The 25,728-nt window shown below is 37.4% G+C and overlaps 1 protein-coding gene across 2 annotated transcripts in view; it reads right to left on the bottom strand.

Moving 5' to 3' along the window:
* Positions 1–761: 761 nt before the first annotated feature.
* The window catches only part of Pds5a (PDS5 cohesin associated factor A), a 98,054-nt gene continuing 73,087 nt past the window's right edge, over positions 762–25,728 (bottom strand). Inside the window, exons 23-33 of one of the 2 annotated variants that reach the window (XM_021658707.2) lie at positions 25,321–25,457; positions 23,521–23,644; positions 23,056–23,260; positions 22,533–22,647; positions 18,704–18,836; positions 17,911–18,030; positions 15,215–15,277; positions 14,454–14,599; positions 13,595–13,703; positions 9,301–9,653; positions 762–3,192 (exon numbers count right to left, since the gene is read on the bottom strand). In XM_021658707.2, coding sequence (XP_021514382.1) covers positions 3,189–3,192; positions 9,301–9,653; positions 13,595–13,703; positions 14,454–14,599; positions 15,215–15,277; positions 17,911–18,030; positions 18,704–18,836; positions 22,533–22,647; positions 23,056–23,260; positions 23,521–23,644; positions 25,321–25,457 — 1,509 coding nt within the window. In that variant the 3' untranslated portion in view covers positions 762–3,188. The remainder of the gene's footprint in view (positions 3,193–9,300; positions 9,654–13,594; positions 13,704–14,453; positions 14,600–15,214; positions 15,278–17,910; positions 18,031–18,703; positions 18,837–22,532; positions 22,648–23,055; positions 23,261–23,520; positions 23,645–25,320; positions 25,458–25,728) is intronic. The other variant, XM_060365262.1, reaches the window with a different exon arrangement.

Here is a 25,728-nt window from a genome sequence, read left to right as displayed (position 1 = left end):
GCACAGGGATGCATGCAAACAAAACATTTATAAATTTGGCATCCTGATGGCCACATTAACTGAGCAGGCAGCAAGTGCATTTGTCAGAGCTGGTAGAGACATCTGGAGATTGATTGAGGCCTATCCTACTAAGCCCCTTTGTGATGTTCAAGGCCCATACGAAAGGGAGCAGTGGTCACATAAGACTGACATCAGTTCTCCCTCACTCATAATTCACCCTAACAAATTTTTGTCAAAAAAAAAAAAAAAGTGCCACATGGCATATACTGTATTGTTTAGAGACTAATGATAAAAAATAGCACAACTGCACCCCCCTCCCAAATATTTTTCACCCTTAGTGTTTTTGACCAAGTTACAGAAATAATAACTTGCCAAGGGGTCAACTATGGGGAATATCAGATATAGAATAACAAACATATTAAAGGTAAACCATAAAGCCAGGCGGATGTCTCCTCTCACTTCTCATTCTGTCCATCTCTCATTCCATCCACTGTGTCATCTACTCACTCTCCATTATTAAACTAGTACATAATGACTACCATTTGTGACAGATTGACCACAGAACAGTAGGAAACAAAGATCATTTTTAAGTTCTTTGGTTAAACAAGACTTGAAAATTTCCCAAACATCCATCAGAATCGGTCCTCATGTACTATCTGCTTCAGTCACTCTAAGCGTTATCAGAGGCTTGAATGGAGCGTGTGCAATGAAGCTTCATCAACCTTTGACATGGGGGCACATGAATATTCAGGTTTCCACACTTCTGTATAATGCTGCATTTCTTGGTTTTATTTGAAACTGCATATTTTTAAGCATTTTATGGAAGGATTTTACACTTGTCATTTACACAAATTACAAGGTTCTGCTTAAAGTCTTTAAAAAAATTCTAAAAATCCAGCCCGTGTGCAGCACAAGAATATGCAAAACTACTTTACATTATACACACTTTTATCAAAGGAGATACAAAATTCTGGCTTGTAGTTTTAGACAAATACAAGAAGCTTCAAACTAGACACAAAGGGTTAACATTGATTCTCAAATATAAGTCTGCACTTTTGTGTTATATTTCTCTGAGATGTAAATACCAAACTCCTAAGAGATTTTACATTTTCTTTTTCAAAGAAAACCTGACACATTTCTAGTAAACAAGTCCCTTTCCATTTGCGTAATCCTTGACCAGTTTATACTCTCCTCCCTTAGTGCCAGAGACCCCGCACCAATGAGGAACAGACCCTGACCCTAACCATTCCACCGCAAAATTCCAAAGAGCCATAACGGAATGTGAATGCTTCTGCACCTAGGAACCTTCTTTCTTCTTATGACTAACTGCTTAACATATATAGTTCACTGGATTCCAGCAGTGAAGGTTTGGTGGTGACCAAGTGGTGGCCCTAAGTCAAACTTCTAAGTAGAATACAGCACTGATTGAGTGAGGGACCTGACTGACCTGTATGCATAGATGCTCTGTCGGCAGACTGGAGGCAACAGTTTATACTTGTTAAGGGTTATGAAGAGGCAGAGTAGAGCTTTTGTGCCCTTTCAAGAAATATTGTTTCTATCATTGGTATCCATTGTTTTTAGCCATCTTCTGACACAGAAACATCTATATGTAAAATGTATACTTAAAAGAAGCCCACCTTTCTTTCACCCAGAGTCAATTTATAGCCAACTCTCAATTATCTATGAGAACCTAGGTGATGTATACTATCCATGAATTTCATTCTGGAGAAATTTGACACTTCAATGATTTTACATACCCTTTGAGACCAAGTCATAATGCAAATATAGCAGCAAATCCCACTAGCACTTTGGTGACAAGCCAAGTAAAAACAGCAAAAATTCTGAGGATACAGACAAAAATTAATTTCAAGCTTTTCCTCGTTCTTGCATGTGCCTTCATTATCCGTGTCGAGGCACAATCACTACTTTACATAGATAAAGGAGAGCTGGTTCTAGTCATGTCCTCCTCTGTGACTTTAGCCCTTTCACATAAAAATTTCTAAGAAAGTAAATCATGATAAAAAGATAAGACTTCCGTAAGACATCTAGAAGCATTTATTTTATGCAAAAATTAAATATGATCACGTGCACACAAATAGTGTACACGCTACCTATGCTGAACAATGAAAGCCAAGGAACATAATATTGATGTAACAGTTGCCTGTAAGATAAAAATTGAGCCCCAATTATCAGACAAAAATAAAATGCTTATTTCCCAACAGCATGATGCTAGAAGTTGACTCTACACATCTCAGATTCCTTACAAAGCTGCCAGTGTCCATCTACTTCTATTACTAAAAAACAAAACCAACCCTAAAAAACAAAACCAACCTTTTTTTACATTAATAATAAAAATCTGATGATGACAAAAATTATAAAACCAAATCCTAGACAGTTTTACTCCCTTAAAATCCCAAATATTCCAACATAATCATAGGAGTTAAAATCATTTTAAAGTGATATGCATTATGAAACAATATGTACATTTATTGCAAATTATATTAAACTAAAATGGGAGAAATCATAATATGAAGTGTTTACTACTTGAAAAATCAATAAATTTTAATTATTTTCTCATTCTGATAAAAATCAGAAAGCAACATTTATAAAATTGCCACATTACTTTTCATACCAGGGAACAGAAATCTGTACATCTCATTTTTTTGCAGAAAAGTAGACAGGCAGAAAGAATAATACATAAGTTTCCAAAAGGAAAACAAAGAAATATGTCATCAGCTCTCTTGTAAAGACTCAGTTCAGTAGACACCTGCTCTCCTGTGTGGCGTGGGGTTCCTGGCTCTAGGATAGATGAGTTCTCAGTTAGTGTAAGGACAGCCTGCTCCGCTCTCTAAAATGAAGACTGCAGCATGGAAACAATGGGTGTTATGCCTTAAGCTCCAGATATGCAGGAACTGGAACCACGTGTTAAGCAATTTGCTTAATTATTGACTTTTCAGAGGAAAAGTCTGGGGGAGGGGAGAACAGAGATGCTCTTAGCCTCTCTCGAGTCTTTGCTGTACATTTCCACCAAAGGACTACGACTGTGTAAAAAGGAAGGCTAGCTTCTTTCAGTTTTCAAGGCAGAAAGTGTGTGTTTGAAGTGAGCTTCATATTCTGTTTGGGGACATTTGAATCCAGGTTTTTACAGAACCAGGAATCTGCTTCTGTTTGGCCATCGTTTTCTCCTTTTACCTTAGGAACAGAAGAATACAAAGTTAGAAGATATGGAAGGACCAGCCCAACAGAACCATCTTCATCATGTAAACTCGTAAAATAAAATTTTCCTTTTCTTACCTGGAACTTCACTAAGTTTAGGGAAATCAACTCCAAAGCTACATTAAATCCAAGATGCCAACCTGGAAGTTTCTACCCTACTGCCAAGTGCTGTAGTCAGTGCTGATCTGTTTGCAATGCTAAAGCCTTCATTTTAAATAACTTCAGGTTTTCAATCAGTTCTTTCAAAAATGAAATTATAGGACAAAGACTACCAGACCTTAGACAGTAAATTTACAAATAACAAAGTAAGTCTTGTTTTCTGGTCTGTATAAACAATCACAATTCAGAATCTAGTATACTAAACAAGCAACCCTCCCAAAACAGAAAACACCCCCCCCAACCCCAACAGTTGAGGTTTCTTGGCAGTAATCCCTTTCTGACAGGTACGGGTGGATGACTATGCTTTGGGGATTTGTTCTTTTTCCCTGAGAGGAGCAACTACTTTCTGTTCGGTGATGGCTGTTTAATTTAGAGGCAAGGCATTCATTTGTAGCTGACACAGATGGATAGGCAGTGCAAGCAATGGAACACAGAGATTTGTACATGCTTGACCAATGCTCTCTCATATTTTTCCATATTCTTGATCAGTTTAATCAGTATTAAGAAGACTATGCCTCCTTACCTTGGGAATACGATAGAGTCCTAAACCCATTAATTTTACAAAGATGGAATGGTAAAAGTCACTACCAGAATTCCCAGAGGCTTCCAGATTAAATGTCATGCTGTTCAGGAGCTTTGTTCAAGCTGCCCATTGCTTCCAAATGTACAGAGCTCCTGGTTGCTCTAACACTGGCCTATGCGATGAATCATGGCAAGAACTGGCTAGACTCCATCCAAAAGGAAAATGTTCATGCTATTTTGATTAAAAAAAAAAAATTACTTGTTACTAAAAGTATATTCTAGATAGTAACTTCAAAGCCAAACTGTTTCCAATAAACAGTTGCTTCACAGGAGGTTATATCATCTTCTCATTGGAAAGTAAATCAGTAAATCAACCCTTCTGCTTGAGAAAGACAAAAATTCCAGATATTTAAACTTCTAAGATCCTATACAAAGCATGACAAGTCAGACATGGATTTAAAGAAAACTGCCATCTATTATTAAAAATATATTCTTTTTAGGTTAAAATTTCCTGCAAACCCTAAATCTGAAGACTTTTTGCCTACCATCTTGCCTGCTTGTTGTACGGATTCTCACATAGCTCAAGACAGCCTCAAAATCCATTCAAAGCCAAGGATGACCTTGAACTGTTGCAACTCTGCCTTCATCTTGGGAGGATTTAAGGTATGTGCCACCATGTGTAATTATTTAATGCTGGGGATCAAATCCAGATCTCTGTGAATGCCAGGCAAGCATCCATCAACCAAGCTATATCCCAACCACAGCCACTGATGTTTACCAATAATTTCTTCATTAATGGAAAAATCTAGACTTCAGTGTAAGCAAACCATTTTAAGAATCAATGATATTTACTAGTATTTCTTGTTTATGCTTTCTTCTTAATTTTTAAAAAATATTTTATTTTATTTTTTTTTGGTTTTTCAAGACAGGATTTCTCTGTGTAGCCTTGGCTGTTCTGGACTCACTATGCAGATCAGGCTGGCCTCAACTCAAGAGATCCACTCACTTCTGGCTCCGAGTGCTGGGATTACACGTGTGTGCTGCCACGCCTAGTTTTGTCTTTTAATTTTGTATTTTTTAAATTTATTATAAGGGCTGGAAAAATGGCTCAGTGAATAAAAGCGCTGACTATTCTGAGGACCCACCATGTTTAATTCTCAGAATCAAAATGGCAGTTCAAAACTAACTATAGCTCTAGTCCCAGAGGTTACAATACCCTCTTTTGGCCTCTGCAAAAACCAAGCATGCATGTGGTACACAGACATACATGCACGTAAAACCACCATATACATAAAAAAATGAATAAAATCTACAAAGTATTACATTCGCTGTGGAGTACATCTGTGCAGGCTCCAACATCACACCTAGTTCTCTCTTTCCACTATGAGGGATTTGGAACTCAGCTGTCAGAGTTAGCAGCAAGTACCTTTATAGGCTGAATCATCTTCACTAGTTTTTTGTTTCTGAAAAAAAAAATTTTTTTTAAAGTCTGAGTACTAGCTGCCTTTGAACTTACAGACATAGGCCTACCTCTGCATCTTAGGTGCTGAGATTAAAGGTGTGTATGGCACCTCCACTGGTCTTTGAGTTTGGTTTTTTAAGACAGGGTTTTGCCATGTAGCTCAGGCTAACATCAAACCCACAACACTACTTTCTGCTTAATCTTTATTTTATTATTTTTTACAATTCATTCACTTTGTAACTCGATTGTAGCCCCCTCCCTCATCTCCTTTCGGTCCCACTCTCCCTCCCTCTTCCACTCCTAGTTCACTTAAAAGGAGGAGGTCCTCCTCTCCCCTACTATCTGACCCTAGCTTATCACGTCTCATCAGGACTGCCTGGACCTTCTTCCTACTTTCTGTTTTTCCCTTTCTTTTGAGACAGGTTTCCTTTGTGTATCCTCGGCTGTCCTCGACTCAATTCAGGTTGGCTTAACTCACAGCAATCTGCCTGCCTCTGCCTCCCTCAGTGCTGGGATTAAAGCAGGTGACACCGGCTACACTACTTTCAATCCAGAACCTAGTTTGCCTTTAGCTAATAGTTACAGTACACAATGGAAAAGTAACTGAAATAAACTAAAGAAACATGCTTCAAGCAACAAAATTTAGAGCCAAGACAAACATCCAGCTGTTAAGATACTGCTGCCCTATCTGACAACCTTGCTAACGGCTAATTTTAGGCAATTGGAAAGTGCTTTCTCAAAGTACAAACTATTCTAAATTCGGACTAAAACAAGAACAGGGCACTTTCTGGTGCTCATTTACAGAGCTGCTGGAAAACTCTCTTCTGACAAACACAAGCACACATGTATGCACTCATGTACGAGAATGTGGAGATAACGCACATATTATGGGCAATTCTTGCTCCTTCAGAGGACCCACGTTCAGTTCCCCACATCCACATCAGACAACTAACAAATGCCTGCAATTTCAGCTCTAGAGCATTGGATACTCTTTCCTGACCTCTTTAGGCACCTCCACATACACGGCATAGAGACACATGCACACAAAATGAAAACTAGAAAATAACAAATAATAAGTGAAAGGTCATTCTTGAGCTCAAGGCCAGCTCAGGCAATAAGAAAGTCCTAAAAAATAACATATTAAATAAAAAGAAGAAAAAGAAAAGAAACCTTCTTTTAGGTGAGCCTGGTGGCATGTGCATGTACACTCAGTACTTGGGGTACAGGGGTGTGAAAGGTGAGAAATGAGTACACAATGAGCTGAGGGCATATTCTTTTTTCCCCAAGTAGAAAATTGGACATGTTTAGTCATGTCTGAAAGTCTAGCACTTGACAGGCAGAGAAAGGCAAACTGCTGTGAATTAAAAGCTAGTTTGTCTATACAATGGTTTCCACTCTAGCCATTGCTACAAAAAAAGACATGTTTCAAGAAAAATGAGAGAGTGGGGAACACCAACAAAGGGAGAAGTAATAGGGTACTGAATGCCTACAGGGTAAAAAACATTCCCAAATAATTAATTTAGAAAAGAAAATCTGCAGTGGTTAGTGTTACCAGGCTACTAAGGTAGACATGATGATGTATCTGAAGCAATGGCCACACTTCCACACTCCTAAGGTAGCACTGGCCTAATCTACCATCTTTCCATATTACTAGCATTGTTACTAATTATATATGTATATAAAATCAGCCATTATGCCATGTACCCTTTACACCATTGGTTCTAAACTTTCCTAATGCTACAACTCTTTAATAGATTCCTCATGTTGTGGTGACCCCCCATAAAATTATTTTTTGTTGCTACTTTATAATCTTCCTATTGTTATGAATTATAATGCTAATATTTTGGAGATACAGGGTTCCCAAATGGGTCATGATCCACAGGTTGAGAATCACTGCTTTATAGGTAAATCTAAAAAACTTTCACCATTGTTTGTTTGTTACCATTGGGTGTTTTCAACTACTCTAAGTTTTCCACTTCCCATTTTTTCTTTAAGTGGGGGCTTTTTTCTGAATGTATTCTGAAGGAAGTTGGCAACATATTTAGAGTCTAGCTTAAAATGTGATTATGTTAAATTCTTGATGTTTACTTAACAGTTATTAAAACTATGGAAACATTCCATTTCATGAGAAGGATCACATAGGTGAACTGCAATAGCTAACATGTAAATTAATGTATTCAAAGCATTTATAATAACAAGCATAAACAGCAGTAGAATTAACCCAATTTAATATTCAAAGCACAGTATTTTAGCATTATAACACTAGAGTCATACCGTGATAATTTAATCATTCATATAAGCAAAGAGATGGAAGGCTATACTGGCCCTCTTAGCGTGGGACAAGGACAGCACATGCCCACATAAAATTGCTTTGAGTTCCATGCACGAACACATATATGGGGCTTAGCACCAAGCTTGGTTTGCAGGAGAACTGTATTAGCATTAGCTATTCTGATAGGTTACCTGGCCCTCATCAGAAAACCATGAAATGCTACAAAAAGGCTGGCCTGCAGCAGTAGTGGAAAATTACACACCTGACTTCAAATGACAGCATGTAGTAAAGAATATATACTGAAATTACCAAAGGAAACTTTCTTCATTCCTTCCTTATTTTGAGTCTTGTTTATCAAGAGTGATCTTTAATTTCTATGCCACCACACCCAAGTTTAAAAGGTGCTGAGACCAAAGCCCCAGCATGTCAGGTGAACAATATCAACTAAGATACATTATCAGCTCATTATTTTCAGGATGTGTGTATAAATACATAAACAGTAAGATAAACAGTAAGCACTTGAGAAGCCAAAGCAGGAAGACTGCCAAGAGTTAAAAAGGTCAGCTTGGTGTATAAGGTGAGCCCCAGGACAGCCTGGTCTACAGTGAGATTGTGCCAAAAGAGGAGGGGAGGGAAGAAGAGAAGAAACTAACAAGGAAGCAAGTAAACAAACAAACAAACAAACAAAAAAAGTGGCAGGCATCATAGCACAAGCCTTTAATCTTTAATTCCAGCATTTGGGAAGGAGAGGTAGGTAGATTTCTGAGTTTGAGGCCAGTATAGTCTAAAAAATGAGTTCTAGGACAGGCAGGGCTATACAGAGAAAACCTGTCTCAAACACAAAAACAAACAAAAAACCAACAAAACAATCCACCTACCCACCCACCCCAACATACAACCCCCTCCAACCAAACAAGCTGAATAAAAAAAACCTGTAAATTTATGAAACTCAAAATCTGAAATGATTTTGCTTCCAGCATCAGAGAATAAACAGTCAACCTAGATTTTTATGCAGCAAACATTTTCAGTATACAATTCCGTAGAGTTACGTATATTCACACCATAATGTAACAACCATCAGCAACCATTTCTAGAACCTTCTTGGCACCCTCTACTGAAAATTTATAAGCACTCCTAAGGGCTGTTTCCTTAGTGTTCCAGAGCTACTCCTGTAGAAGTCTCAGAGGCTGCTAATCCCCAGGTGCAGGCATAGTGGTTCAGACCTGCAACCCCAATATTCAAGAGGCTAAATTCAAGGCTTGCTAACAACAATACAACACACACCCTGACTTTCGTCCTTTCAAGACAAGATAATGCCTTCAAGGCTCATCAATTTCATAGTTCATTCAGAAAGGTATTTCAGTAGTAATTTAAAAACAAGTTTAATTCCCATGCCACTTCTGTTTTTTTGAGACAAGGTCATACCCATGTTGGTTTCAAACTCATGAGCCCCTTCTGAGTCCAAGGGCTAGGATTACAGGTATGCACCATCACACTCAGTCAAGTTTTATACATTTATTTTGCCAATACACATAGTGAAAATGTTTTCTATGTACTATGAAATGGGGAACCTGGGGAAGAATGCTCTTTCAGAGCCAGAATCTACCCCACTTTGAATACTTTGGTATTGCCAACACTGTCCAAGGTGGGGATGAATGGGGTACATTACCTTTGTAAGTCAATCTGTCTCTCTGCTGGTGCTGCCTTTTTAGCTCCATCTTGTAGCTTGGGTGCTTTGGCATTACCTGCTTCCAGACCCCCAGGACTCTCCTGGCTGCCTGCAGCTCTCTTCCTTCCCTTGCTAATGGGTTTATTTAGATCATCATTTTTGGTTGCATTGCCCTGAGATTCAGATTTGGGGCGACGTCCTCTCCTGGGTTTGGAAGGGGCAGGAGGTCCTGACTCATCTACTTTTTCATCTGTTTTTTGTTGGATATTCTCAGCACCAGCTGCCGTTACAATTCTTTTCTTTCCTCGGTCACTGCTGATGTTGCCTTGGGTAGGCTGATCAGAATTAATTTCCTAAAAGAGTATAAAAACAAGTTTGTACATATAAATTCCTCAAATGTCTGAGCATACTAGAAAAAGATTATGAATTAAAACAAACTGATATAATTTTGTGTTTGTATGTGTAGAGCCTTATTCGTGCGTGTGTAGAGCCTTAAGTGTAATAGGTATCCTCTTCAATTCTCAACCTTATTCCAAGTCTCTTCCTGGACCTGGAGCTTCTGATTTTTTCATCAGTTGGTAGCTAGCAAATCCCAGTAGTCCTACTGTCTTTCCCCTTGACCCCCTGCTGGGGTTACAGATGCACACACAGCCACACCTATATGAGCACCTGGGTATTGCTCAGGTTTTTTGTTGTGCAGCAAATGCTCTTTACCACTGATTCATCTTTCTAGCTCCTAGAAAGTACTTTAAACATGTTACTACATTTTACTTGTCTGTTGTGTATGCAGACTTCAATCCTATGGCACTTGTGTAGAGGTCAGAGAACCACTTACAGGAGTCAATTCTGTCCCTGACCATGTGGGACCTGGGGATTGAACTCAGATTATCAGGCTAAATGGCAAACATCTTTATGAATGGAACCATGTCCACAGACCCCTTGAAAGCATTTTGAAGTTAGAATGCCAGGGTTTCTGACTGCTCCCAGAAGACAAGGACTGTGCCTGAAGCCTACCACCAAGGTTAAGGGCTCTATCACAGAAGAGGAGGGAGAAATAATGTATGTACTGAAGGATGGGGAGAAGTGCTTTCAACTCTTGAACTCACTGCAATTCTGAGTTACTGCACATGATAAAGTGAACAAGATGTGGGAAGATTCCAATGAGCAGCACTAATTTGACTGAGAAGGTTACAAACACACAAAAAAGCTCCAACTCCAGAAAGCCCACATCCTTTCTTCTCTCCTCCTCTGGCAGCCACACACATATCAAACACAAACACACACACACACACACACACACACACACACACACGCATTAAAGAAAATCTACTTGGTTATCCCAACATATCCGATAGTTCCTTTTTTACTACGAGCATTCTGTAAATGTATCACTTTTTATGGAAGGGATATTTTTATAATTCAACATAACTTTATTATGTTGCCTCTGGGTAATCATTTTTGTTCTAATTTCCTTAGTTTCTGACCCCATTCACTGAAGTTTTTTTCCCCTTTAATGTGAAATCAATCATTAGCCCACTTTTGCTATTATAGGCAGAAAGAAATTGGCCTTCTCACAGATGGCACTAAAGAAGCAAATTATGATTTTAATTGTTATAATTCTAATCAATTAAAAGAAAAAAGAAGCTTGGCTTGACACACACTATAATCCCTGTATGTGAGAGGTTGGGGCAGGGAATGATTGTTAGTTTGAGGTCAGTACTGGTTGGTTACAAAACAAGTACCAGATAAGCCTGAATTACATACACAAAGCAAAACAAATGAACAAACAAACAAATAAAATCAACAACCAACAAACAAAACACCAAATAGAAGAAAATGATTATGCAAAAAAAAAAAAAAAAAAAAAAAAGCCAAAAAAACCCCCACAAACCCAAACTTTTCTACATTTTTCATTGTTCCCAGAAAAATAATTCCAGAATGAATGGGGTCTTCATGTTTATGGCAACATCCAGAAATCATTGTTACACCCTATGCTTTATTTCAAGTCTTCTTTTGAAAGTATAGGTAGTCCAAAGTGCTGGCCTAAAGTAGTACACATGAACTGCAACCCAGCAATGCCTAACAGATCAGTTGAAGAAACAACGTGTCAGTCACACAGCCACTGTTTGTTGACTGGCTCAGGGCCTTGACCAGGGCCAAGCCCTCTATTACTGAGATAAGCCCCAAACCAACCAAAATGTAGGTGCATGTGTGTGAACCTAACACTAGGGAGGCTGATGCACAAAGATTTCAAATTTGAAGTCAACCTGAGCTATAAAACAAATTGCCCATAAGGTCACACTCACTTATGGGAATTATGTACATATATATGCAAGTGCAAGGAAAAGCAAGTAAAAAGCTAAATGTGGAGGGAGGCAGTTCTGACAAGGTCCCTCATCTGAATCCATGCAACTTGGTTCTTTGAATACATCCTGTATTCATTCTTTATATTACAATGCACCCCACAGAACAAATAAAAATAGCAAATACACTGATTTATAAATATACATATCCGAGTTGGGTGCGGTGGCACATACCTATAATCCTAGCATTTGAGAGAGTGAAGCGAGAAGATGGCCTTGATTTCAAGAGTTTAAATAATGAGTACCAGGGCAGTTGGGACTATGGATTAAGACCCTGTCTCAAAAAGAAAAACAAAACAAACAAACAAACAAAAAAACCCTTCACCAAAACAAATAACAAAACAGTAACAAATACATACTTTATATATCAAATTTCCTGAAAAATTGGTTAGCAAGAAATACTCCCTTACATCTCTAATTACAGAAATATAGTAAGCCTAGAGGTATGAAGGTCAAACCTGAGGAAAACCTGAGATTTACAGTATCAATTTAAAGATACCTAATTGAAGCCGGGGGAGGTGGCACACTGTAATCCAAACACTCAGAGAAAGAGGCAGGCAGATCTCTGGGGGTTCAAGGCCAGTCTGGTCTACAAAGTGAGCCCAGGAGAGACAGACTACACAGAGAAATCCTGTCTCAAGAAAAGAAAACAAACAAAGCAAAAAAACCACCCTCCTACCCCTTCAAAAAAACCTAACTGAAGCTGTTATATTTTTTTGAAAATTCAACCCTGTCATATCAATCTTAAGAACATTCTTTCGAAGTGTAAAAAGTTGAATGAAGGGTTCAGTCTGCTATTTCAATTCAACCAGAGTAAAGTTTTGACCTTTCAGAAATTAGAATTTACATGTTCAACTTGCCTAGGGTTGTAGCACAGGTATAGGTAGAGGACAGTGACTACAAGCCCATGAATGCACTACATCTGATTATTCTAAGCATAGGCAACTCAATGTCTGTAGCAGTATATGTACATTAACTTTCTTTATGCCCAGCCTAAATTGTGTACAGGATACCATAATAAGCAAGTGTATTGGTTTCTGCATTGCAAGAATTTTGGCAGTGAGATGTTTTCTGTCTAGATTCTGTTTTAAGACATTCTTACTTAGATGAGCTAATAATTTCATTAAACTAGTGAGTGGCAGGACCAGGATTAAAGCCAGATCTGACTTGTCTGCTCAAACACTGGTTTGCTTAGTGCTTAAGAGCACTTATTACTCTTGCAGATGAACTGGGTTCAGACCCAGAACCCACACTGTAGCTTACAACCACCTGAAATTCCAGTTCCAGAGAATACAATACCCTCTTCTGACCTCTGTGGGCACTTGGCACACTGACATATACAAAGCAAAATAGCCACACACATAAAACAAGATTAGTCTTTAAACAAGAAAGAAAGCTGGGAGGTAGGAATTACTGTTCTTGCACAGGACTCAACTTCATTCCCAGAACCCACATGACAGCTCACAACTTTAAATTCAAGCCCCTATGAATTTATTTCCATTTCCTGGCTTCCACAGTCACTGCCACACACATATACTCAATAAATAAGTCCACCTTCTCCACAAAAGAAGACTAGGGAGATAACTCAGCACATAAATGTGCTTGCTGGGAATGCGCCCAGTCCCCAGAAAATATGCAGGACAAGCCATATTTAATGGCAAGCATTTGTAACAGTGGATTGGGACATGGAGATAGGTGAACAGGATAGAGCTTAGAGGCCAGCCAGCCTGGAGTAAGCTGAGCAGCACAAAGAAAAAGAGACTTTGCCTTAACAAGGTGGAAGTTGAGAAATGATTCTTGAATGTTATCCTCTGTCATGTAGAAAACTGAACTTGTAGCCTCTAAAAGATCAGCTAGTACTTAATTGCTCAGCCATCTTTCCAGTGCCAGCCTCAATCCCCAGGCACTACAAACAAATGAATAACAATTACCTTATTCTTTACAGTATCAATATTCTTTACAGGTGGGACAGAAATTATTCTCACAGGATTTTCCTCATTTTCACTAACTCCAGTTTCGGATGCCTCTGAACTCTGTTCCCTAGTGGAAAAACAGACAAATAAACAAACAAAAATAAAATCAAGGTCTTTTCATTTCATCTACTTTATTACACATTTCTAATTCAATATTAACAGTGTAAGAAATAAATCACTGCCTAAAACCAACCGACAAAAAACAAAACCTCAAGAAACGGCTCTAAGCATTTTCTTCTAGGGAAAGGAGAACCCAAAGTGAAAATAGTCAATCTTATTTATTCATTGATTATATTGACTATGAATCCACTTGCCTGGGAGGTATTAAGTCCCTATTTGTTTAAACCATAGCTGTTCAAAAATTTACTTTGTATTTTTGGGGTGTACTATGTTATGTAGTATTTTGGTTTGTAATTCCAATACTCCAGAGGCTGAGACAAGAGGTTTGCTACAAGTTTATAGCACACTGACTATCTAACAAGAAGACACTGTGTCAAAAGTACTCTTTAAGCCAGATGTGGGGATACACACCTTTAATCCCAGCATCTGGGAAGCAGATGCAGAGGCAGGTGAGTCTGAGGCCAACCTAGCCTACCTATCAAATTCCAGACTAGAAAGAAGTACATGGTGAGACCCTGTCTAATTATTTAAAAAAAAAAAAAAAAAAGAAAAAAGAAAAAATTCTTAAAACACGTGAGTATTATTTTATGCCACTTCTACAGAAGCCCATTGTATGATTCAATGCCTTGGAAGTAAGTTAAAATGTAAGCCAAGCAGTGAGCCAGAGAACAAAATGTATTCAGAGAAAATAAATTGCCTTGAACGACTGCCGGCCGAAGGACTCAGCTCTGAATTGGTGTTAATACTGCTTCCAGTCTCGGTGCCGGTGCTTCTAACATAAGGCTTTCTTCCTGTAGCTGATAAAGGCTTGTTTACTGTACCTAGTACTCCAGTAGGCTTTGGCTGCAAAAAAACAACACACATGTTAGTTCACACCGTAGGGAAAGGAATACATAAAAATTTAAAAACAGCTATGATGTATGCTTTAGCTATTAAGGCAAGGGTTGCCATTCTCTTGGAATGTTAATAGAAAAGATAATTCTAAAAAACCTTGTTTGGCTCTTTTAATAAAAGCAAAAGTGTATGAATTACCTTCAGTTAATAATGAGGCAGTATGTATTATGTGCTTTTTTAAATCTAATTTCTTACAACAACACATATGCCTCTAAAATACATGGGAAGTAATGATGCAGTTAGCTTTGAAGTAGACTACGAATGCATAATCTTACATCACCTTATTTTTATGAAATATAATTTACCTACCACATTAGTGCTTTGAATTATTTGCCTTTATTATCTATTGTTCTATTACTTAGAAAAATATGCTCTGAATTTTTTTATAAATTGGAGCTTTTCATCACTGCTAGAAATATGTGGCAATGATTCTGAACAGTGGTTAATTGCAGATATCTGAGAACTCAGATGCTATACAAACTCATAAGTCTTCCCTATAAATCTGGAGGCTTATAGCAGAAATAATACAAATTAAACAAAAATCTGAAGCGAAAAGTTTAATACCTTTCCTGTTAATAGAAGTACTCTTGTCTCTTCTGAAATATAGCTTTTGTCATTACAGAAATCCTATTAAAAGAAACAAAAACAAAAAGAACAACACTATTGTTGTTTAGTAATGGAACACTAGTAACATCTAAATAGCATTTCCAGGCTCTACCTCGCAACAGCAACTATAATTGTGTTAATACGTACTTGTATGTGACCTGGGCTAATGCAGAAGGTGTATTTTCCCACTTCTCACCAGAGAACTGCACAGAGTAGACAAGAACTTTCCATGGCAATCTTTCAGCATCTTAATTTTTTAGTTTGCTCGTTTTGAGACAGGGCCTTTTTACATTGCCTTGGCTGTCCTAGAACTGACTTTGTAGCCAAGGCTGGCCTCAAATTCATTGAGATCCTACTGCTCCAGCCTTCAGAGTAATGAGAATAAAGGTGTGGGACACCACAGCCAGCAACAAATATTTTATTTTTTTATGTATGAGTGTTTTGCTTGCATTTGCATTAAGTGCACCGTGTGTATGGAGTGACTGTGAAAATTACTTCAGCAAGTTAAATAAACTTCATTCCTAGTTTTTCCATACTGTTCAAAGTATTATGCTGGTAAAGTAGACAATACTTATTTGTTGGCATCTTAAATTTTTATTTTTAAGACAGTCTCATGTAAGAGCAGCCACTGGGTCTCTGATCCTCTTGCTATACCACACCAGGCGTATCCTAGGCACTTATATTCATTAAAGAACTCCATACTCTTCAATTACATTGGAAAAACGAGTACCTGGCATCTTAACTAAAAATATTTTGATCTGGGTAGAGTCATACATGCTTATATTTCCAGTATTGGGAGGTAGAAGCAATAGGATCTCAAGTATGAGGCTAGCCTGAACTATAATGACCTTGTGTAAAAAGCAGGTTATTTACTTTGTAGAACTTTAAGACCTGTGTTCAAATCATGTATAAAAACTCACCATGTAGCTCAATAACCAATTGGTTTCCCATAGTAAGGGGAACAGGGACTATCTCTGACAGGAACTCAATTGCAGGCTCTTTGACCTCCCCACCCCCCAAGGGAGGAGCAGTCCTGCTAGGCCACAGAAGAGGACTTTGCAGCCAGCCCTGAAGATACCTGATAAAACAGGGGCAGACGAAAGGGGAGGAGGTCCTCCCCAATCCGTGGACTTGGAAAGGGGCAGGAAGAAGCTGAGGGAGGGAGGGAGGGTGGGAATGGGAGGGAATAAGGTAGTGGGATACAGCTGGGATACAGAGTTAATAAAATGTAACTAATAATAATAAACAAAAAAAACTCACCATGATACTATAAATGTAACAGTAGTGATACTAATTGGTTAATAAGTTAAGTCAACTGTCAACACAGATATTTTCCTGAATTATGTCTGTATCTAAGTTTTTTGGGGGTGGAGAGAAGGAACCTGGTGGACCTGGAGCTAGGCATGTAGACGAGGCTAGTGGTGGACTCACAAGAAGACTACCTGACTCCCAGTGCTGGGATTAAAGTTGTGTGCCACTATGACCTTGATGATTCTTTTTATTAAATATTCTGTAATTAGAAAATTAAGTACAATAGTGTCACTAAATCAACAAATATCTGTAGCAATACAGATGCCCAAGCAGGATGCTCACTTGGCATCAGGAGTACAAGAGCTTGGGCAATTAGCAAGACCTAATCCAGGAATAAAAGCAGGTGGGCGGTAGGGGTGCAGAGAACTCTCTGATTCTATTTAAAAACACATTTAAAGTACACTGCACACTTGCATGAAAATGGCCTTATATAACACGGTGTAATTTAAAAATACATTTTTCTTGTAGAAAATGTACCTGCACATAGTTGTGTGATAGATCTTAACAGGGCTCAAATGCATCTTTCTGTGCTTCGTTCCCTGCACACCAAGGGTCTTGTGCTATTTATTTAGCCTCAGTCCCTTAGTGTAAGTTAGGGCTGTTTGCTACCATGCCCAACTCAGCTGTGCCATTTCTTAAAAAAAAAAAGCCTTAAAGGTAGCTAAAACCTAAAAATTCCAGATACCAAAACTTTCTTACTTTGCTTATCAAGAAATATTACAACCTCTACATACATACAAGAACTTGGTGTTCTAGTGTTTGACATTACCATTACCAGAGTAAAAGCATTATATAAGAAGAAGAGAGAAGAGAGAAAGTGGCATTTAAAAACAGAAAAGCTGGCAGGCAAGATGGCTCAGTGGGTGAGGTTGCTTGTTAGAGGTCTTCAATCAGTCTGAGTCCTAAAACCCACATGGTGGAAGAAAAAGAGTATTGACTCAAATTGCTCATTAACACTTTATTTTATATTTAGATGTATTTGTCCTGCCTCAGACTTCTGAGTGCTGTCATTCCAACAGTGCACATCTTGCCTGACAACACTGTTCAGTCTGTACAAATCTCTTCAGCTGGGAACAGAGTTCATTGCAGAGCTTCTTGCCTAGCATGGACAAGGTCCTAGGTGTAATTCCCAGAACACACACACATACCTAGTATTTTAATAAAAAAATAATTTAAAGTTTCTTCTTGCACCCAGAATGAACATGAGAGTAATAAGAGAGCCTACCTAGAAAAGAATGCCAATCGTTCATTCATCACCTTAACTATCCAATATTTACCACTGGATTTGATGATTGAAATTTATATCCGTTAGTGTGCTAGAAAAACAAAGTGAGGAAAATTACCTTTTCAGGTTGTGTAAAGAACTTCATTGGGAGGACTGGGTCCTTTGGTGAGTCTGCATTGCACAAAGCACTCTTACTATTGATAACACACAGAGCCACGTCACAAACTGTATAAAGTTTCTAGAGAGTAAGAAAAAACAAAACAAAACAAAAAACAGAACAATTAGATATCTTCCACAGTTGCATAATAAGTACAGTTCTATCAGATGTATAAATTCAAGTTGAAAAAAACATGTGTCCACTTGTTCCTTGAACAAGTTTCTGCTCAGTATTCTTTAGACTCCCTATAAAGACATCGAACCAAAAGTGTATCCGTTTTTCTCTCTCTAGAAGGAAGTTTCTTCTACAAGACTGCTGTATGTTTTATCAGTTTGTATATTCCAGTCTAAGCATTAATATCTTTTTAGATAGTTAAAAGTTTCCCCCCCCAAAAAACAAAACAAAACAAATTTTGTGATTATAGGCATTAAAAAGAAAGTTCAAATCTGGGCTGGAGAGAAGGTTCAGGAATTAACAGCACTCGTTGCTCCTGTAAATAACATGCGTTTGGTTACCAACAATTACATGATAACTCACAACCAACCATAACTCCAGTTCCAGGGGACCTGGTCTTTCTTCTGATCTCCACGGGCACCAGGCACACACTGGTACATATTCATACATGTAAACCACTCATACACACTGAAATAATTTGAAGCAACTATAAATATATTTTAATAAACTAATTGTCAAGAAAAAGAAGAGTCAGTTGGTGTAAATTCCTGTAACAACCATCACCTAGCACTCATCTTACCTCATTCGTTTTGGATTCATCTGGAGATTGGGCATCTCTGGTCAGCTTGATGTTCTCTGCCATCTTTTTCATAAATGCATGGCTGTTGTTTTCATTCTTGGTCATTAACACTTCAAGCATAAACCACAGGCACCTATGTGGAAAATACATTAAAGATAATAAATTAAAAAATATATATATATTTTGCTTAATAGATTAAGCAGTTACTTAAAAGTTTGTCAGTAGAAAAAAATAGTATATAATTTTACTAATGTTACCAATTCAAGTGGATTTTTTTGAGACAGGATTTCCTGTTACCCAAGCTGGCCTCCAACTCACTATGTAGTTTAGATAGCTTTGAACTCATCTTCTCTGTCTCTATTTTATGAGTGCTGAGTGTTGGGATTATAAGTATAAGCACCATGTCTGGCTCAAAAGAAAAATTAAGTCGCAAAAACATTTAAAATAAAACAGCTTACTCTGAGATTGTCTGACAGTTTCACAAGGTACATAAAGAAAATAGAGGTTCTCAGTAAACATTTAGACTGTGATGTGTTTCAAACCACAGTGGAGAAGAATATATCAACATACTGCATAACACTGGCACTGTGCAAGCTATGCAGAAGGTCTGTTACTGGTATGTAACTTGTGATGAGATGTGTCAACTTTCATGTATTATGAGACTGTTATGTGTGATAACCAGCCATGTAGCAAAGTGGTCCCTTATAAAACCATACTTGCAACTGGTCAGTAGTGGCACACATCTTTAATCCCAGCACACGGGAGGCAAAGGCAGGTGGAATTCTGTGAGTTCAAGGCCAGCCTGCTCTACAGACAGAGAGAGAGAGAGAGAGAATTCCAGGACAGCCAAGGCTACACAGAGAAACACTGTCTTGAAAAAAACCAAACCAAAACGAAAACATGTTTGCTGTTTCTTCTTGTCACAGCATATTCATTAATATATAAACTATAAGAATGGGACATGTATGTGAGTTGTTATATGGCTTTTAAATATAAGCATCTAAGCCAGGCACAGTGGTGCATGCCTGTAAATCCCCGCACGGAGGGAAGCAGAAGTAGGTGGATCTCTGTGAGTTCGAGGCCACTACAAAGTGAGTCCAGGATAGCCACAGGTACACAGAGAAACCATGTGTGTGTTTTTTTGTTTTGTGTGTGTGTGAGAGAGAGAGAGGCATCTAATAAAGCCCTAACCATTTTTGTTTTTTAGTATTAGAAGTTGAATCAAGGGCCTCACATGCATTGGTCAAGTGTTCTATTACTGAGCTATGCTACCCCACTCAACTCCCTCTATTCTTTTTGAAATTTTTTTTTCATTTGAGAAACAAAAGGGTCCAGATATGCCTTGAACTTGTGATCTTCCTGTTTCAGTCTCAAGAAGCTGCTCGCATCATAGGCCTGTAATAGTAGCTACAACTAGCCAAAGCTATTTTTCTTTTCTTTTAACATAGGCTTAATTTCAAGTATTTCACATATAGAAGCACTGTCACTGCAGCAGTGTAATGTTTAAAAGGAACAGGCTAATGTTTAAAGGTAATACCAAACAATATAAAGCAACTCTTCTAATTTCTAACATTTTGACACCATTTAAGTAGCCAAAGTGATGAGACAGCGAAATGTTGAGTTCATTTTTGGAATAAAACTTACTGATTTGGTATAGAAAACTGTAATAATTTAAATGCAAACAAATGGTACTAATTTAAGAATGCAAAACAAAAACATAGCAATGGGGGTTTGGAGAAATCGCCCAGTGGTTACGAGCATTGGCTGTTCTTCCTAAGGATCCAGGTTCCATTCCCAGCTTCCACATCAGCTCACAACCATGTAGTTCCAGGGAATCCAGGACCCTCTTTTAACATCCACAAGCACTAGGAACACACATGGTAAACAAATATACAGGTAGGCAAAACACTCAAAAATAAGTAAACACACATGCATGCACGCCAATCAAGTATGTATTGCTTCCAAGTATCTGAGAGTTCCATATGCACAATTCTCAGCCTCCTTTAATCCATTCATCCTATAATATATGAAACTGTATTTTATAAATAACACTTCAATCAAGTATTTTACAATTATGTGTAGACTTGCTCCAGAACATTTCATATAAGGCACAAAGTTCTTGAGGTTTTTTCTTTTGTTTTTAAATTTGAGTTTTTATTTATATCTACTTAGAAATGAAAAGTTGAATAAGGAACACATTTTCAGTTAATTTATTTTTTATTGACTACAGTTTATTCACTTTGTATCCCAGCTATAGCCTCCTCCCTCATCCCCTCCCAATCCCATCCTCTCTCCCATGTCCCTCCCCAAATCCACTGATAAGGGAGGTCCTCCTCCCCTTCCATCTGTCTCTAGCCTATCAGGTCTCATCAGGATTGGCTGCAATGTCTTCCTTGGTGGCCTGGTAAGGCTGCTCCTCCCCCAGGGGTACGTGATCAAAGAACCAGCTACTAAGTTTATGTCAGAGACAGTCCCTATTCCCATTACCTAGGGAACCCACCTGGACACTGATCTGCGATGGGCTACATCTGTGCAGGGGTTCTAGGTTATCTTGATGCATTGTCCTTGTTTGGAGTATCAGTCTCAAAAAAGACCCCTTTGCCCAAATTTTTTGGTTCTGTTGCTCTCCTTGTGGAGCTTCTATCCCCTCCATGTCTTTCATCTCCCCTTTCTTTCATAAGATTCCCTGCACTCTGCCCAAAGTTTGGCTATGAGTTTCAGCCTCTGCTTTGATACCTTGCTGGGTAGAGTCTTTCAGAGGACCTCTGTGGTATGCTCCTGTCCTGTTCCCTGTTTTCTCCTCCTTCCTATGTCCTTCCCATTTGTTGTTCTGAGTGAGGATTGATCATCTTACCAAGGGTCCTCCTTCTTGCTTAGCTTCTTTAGGTGTACAGATTTTAGTATGTTTATCCTATATTATATTTCTAATATCCACTTATAAGTGAAGTGAGTATATACCATGTGTTTCTTTCTGCTTCTGAGATACCTCACTCAGGATGATCTTTTCTAGATCCCACCATTTGCCAGCAAATTTCATTATTTTTAAGATTATCCTCTCTTCAACTCCTCCTAAGTACTTAGTACTCCTTGTTCTCTTTCAAATTTATTGCCTCTTTTTGGAGATAATTATGTTTTTTATCGTGAATGTAAAAAGATTATTTGTTCTACCCCCTTAGATTTTTGAGTTAGGGTCTCAAGTCATTCAGCCTAGCTTGAATCTGCTATGGAAGTGAAGACTTCCTAGAACTTCTGACCCTTCTGTCTCTACTTTCAAGTGGTAGGATCACAGGTCTATGCTACCATGCTTGGTTTATGTGGGGATGGGCTCTATCAAAGCTTCATGCATACTAGGTAGTATATCCTACCAACTGAGCCATAGCCACAGTCCTAAGATACTTTTAAGGAAAGTTGTGGGTCTATGTGTGTGTGCATGGACATGTGTGTGTGGACACATGCCGTTAGGAACTACCACAATCCAAGAAAAACGTTATAGAAATAAGTTAAAAAATTCCTAGGCCATGAGGAGATATTTTCATCACATACACTTATAAGTTACCAAACTGAAGACCATTGTTATATAAAGCAAATAACATAATATAAAACCCAAATAAATTATTAATCTATTTCAAGACAGAAAGTTAAGTATCTAGAAATAGAAATCAAATAAAAGGGTAGGAAAGGGATGGTTAAGTGGGAATAGTCCTGAAAAAAAATTTTTTAAACTTACAACAATTGTAAATTAGGAAAAATCAGAATTATAATAAAAATTCCAATGAGAATAAAAAAATTATGAACACAATTTGTAGAATTCTTGATACACATGACTTACTCTTTAATATCACGAAGTTGATCAACATCTTGTGATCTTGTAAAATCAGGATCATGGGCCAGCAGGTGAATCATGTATGGAACCACATACTCAGGCAGCAATGATAATAATTTCTCTAAAATGAAAAGATCATGGTTAGCAAGAATAGCTTTTCTAAATGCCATCTGCGTTTGAGTTCTAATCATTTACTTCTATTTTCCTCTCAGTTATTTACAAATGGAAGGGAACGTGTTCAGATGACACTGTAATGCTTTTACTTCTATCCTAAAAGAAATCAAATCCAAAGGACAAACAAATTATACAGCAGATGATTGGAAAAGTTAGAAAAAAGTATAAACTCTAACATCTGAGCAATGTGTGCAAATTAAACCACACTGATGATTGCATAAGAATTAAGCTAAATAAATATGATTTCAATACAAGATTTCAGTTTCTATACAACTCTAATGATAGCACTCTATAAAATTAACACTTGTAGTATAAACTATGGTGAAAACATGGTTCCCTTCTCTGACATACATACCAGTAGCTATAGGGTTCTGTTTAATGTATTCCCTACGTATGCTGATGTTCTTTAGTAAACACTGGCGTGCATGTGCTCTTCTTTCTTTCACAGGGTCTTTGGCACACAAAGCAAAGATCGCCATATACTCCAACGGGAGCAGTAATTTCACAAGTGCTTTATGAAGCTTCTGGGCAAATATCTGCCTGACTTGGTAGCACTCATCCTATATCAGTAGAAAAACAAAGATACACAAGATGGGTAAACATTTACACACACACACACACACACACACACACACACGCACGCACGCACTTTAAAAGTATTTTGTCTTTGTTAAAAAATTAAAATGATTGGTTATATTGAAGCAATGGACATAACAATCTCTTCTGTGTATATATCCATATAGCAAATGCATCTGTATTCAAAGAAAAGTACATGCATTCAAATTGAAGACAAAAATTTGAAGTTAAGTTTTCCACTTACATTAATAACAAGCGCACAGAGCTGAAACTGTTCTGGGGTAATAATTTCATGGTAACAAGGTTCCTGAGCAAGCTTCATTATGGCACTACCAGCAGCTAATCGCAAGCGAGACATATCAGATTTACTATAAATAAACAAAAAGAAATAAACATTTCCTATAACCATTATTAATTGCTTTTTTGAGTGAGATCGGTAGTAGGTTACTAAATGTGCAAATAAAGGCAGTTACTTTGTGTTTATAAACTCAACCCAGGAGAAAAGGCTCAAGTTACTGTGGCTTCTAGCCATGCTCTACTTCCAACTTTTTACCCAACCAAACGATTCTTCTTATTTTACCTATCAAACTACTGGAGTGCTAAGAAAAGCCAGTTTCATTACAATCTGTATCCCTTATGTAAAGAATACATATTCATTGTGAAACTTGATTTAAACAAACCAATCATTATTTTAAATCCACTTGCTACATCACATATATTTATACATATAATTAAGATTCTACATTAATCCCACACATGAATGGAAGTGAAACAATTATAAAGGATGAACCAAATACAGGAAAGGATATAGAGATTAGAATATGTTTATATGTATATTTTGTGTGATTATTTCATTAAAAGGGCAGATATAAAATGTCTCACAGTCCTACAAGGATGGAACAACCAACTTATAATGAGAATAAGAACAGAACTTATTTTCTTAATTCCCAGTGAGCAATTTTCCTTAATTTTCAATTTGGTAGGGAAAAATTATTACTTGGGTCCAGATCATATAAGTATAGATGACTTAGTTTAGAACTACAAATAGTTAAACAGTTTTTTTCCAGGTCAACTGGTAATATTCAGCTATCAATTACATTGTGGATTGTGGGTATATATCACCAAGTTGTAAGATCTCATACAAGGAACTTCAGTACGCTGTAAAGGTAACCCAGATATGAAGTTTTCACTATTGGCAACCCAGCTCTACTCAATTTGTTGATATAAAACTCCTGTTAGTTTACTCACCATAAAAAAGTTGGGTTTTATTTATTTTTTGTACATTACTTCAATTTGTTAAAGTATTAAGTATGGTGAACTATAATTGCCTATATAGTTCTTCAAGCAGGCCTTACATTTTTTAGAAGAAATAATTAACGTTATCTTTAAATAACACAACAGGACCTAGTATCTAACAATGTTCAGTAAATACTTGAATGCATAAAAGAAAAAAAAAAAAAAACAAACTTGTGTCCTCTCACACAAATTTAAGTAGAAATCATGAGTTATCACAGTGTTGGTGCTCTTGATGGCAGGCATTTAAAAGAAACAAGGGAATTCACAATTTCTTCATATGAGGAACAAAAAGGAGACAGTAATTTCACTACATTGAAGCGTGGGAATGAATTTATCCATTTTTTTCTTTTTGCATATATAAACTTTTCTTGAAATAACCAGAAGGCTTTTACTCTCCCTTTTTTGAGCCACCACTGTAAGTCATTCCACTTGTTCAATCATACTATATGGTTATCTGTCTTTGCTACACTTCTCATAATGTTACAAAGTACAAATTTAACAAACAATTGTTCGATTATCCACCAAATATGGATGTTTAGTAACTCTGAGCTTATTATAACTAAAAATTTATTAGCAGAAGTTCACAGTTTTTCAGAAATGATAAAAAACATACATTCTTCAATATATTCAAGAGAGGTAAATCCAAAGCTTCAGTGCAATTACAATACTTAATATCAGTCAGGGAGAGAACTCTATGACATGTTTACCCAGTATAGGGGACAAAGAAATTAGAAAGAAGAAAGCTCACCTGATCCTCTTCTGCTCTGTCAGGTCACCCTCACTAACCAACATTGCTGATAATAACCGAAGAGTTGAGTTGGCAGATTTAGACTGGTTGTTTTTCATACCCAACAGCCACCTTACCAGAAGTTTAATTGCCTGTACCTATAAAATATTAACATGCTAAAAAAGAAATCAACTTAAAATAACAATTAAAGGGAAGATTATTTTAAACTAAATTAATGATACTACTTATCATAATCAGTGGATACTTATTACCCAAAGCAATGGGATAAGAAGAATAACAATAAGGATACTACTCTGTTCAATCTATACTATGCACTTTCCCCAGCTGTACATGCTTTTATACCAACAGAAAAGGCAAATGACACATTTACTCTGGCTCATAACTCATTCAAGTCTGGCTCCCCAGGTT

Source organism: Meriones unguiculatus, chromosome 12, assembly GCF_030254825.1.
Source record: "Meriones unguiculatus strain TT.TT164.6M chromosome 12, Bangor_MerUng_6.1, whole genome shotgun sequence".
NCBI lineage: Eukaryota > Metazoa > Chordata > Mammalia > Rodentia > Muridae > Meriones > Meriones unguiculatus.
The sequence above is the reverse complement of the archived record's forward strand: the minus strand, read 5'-3'. Positions and strand labels throughout refer to the sequence as shown.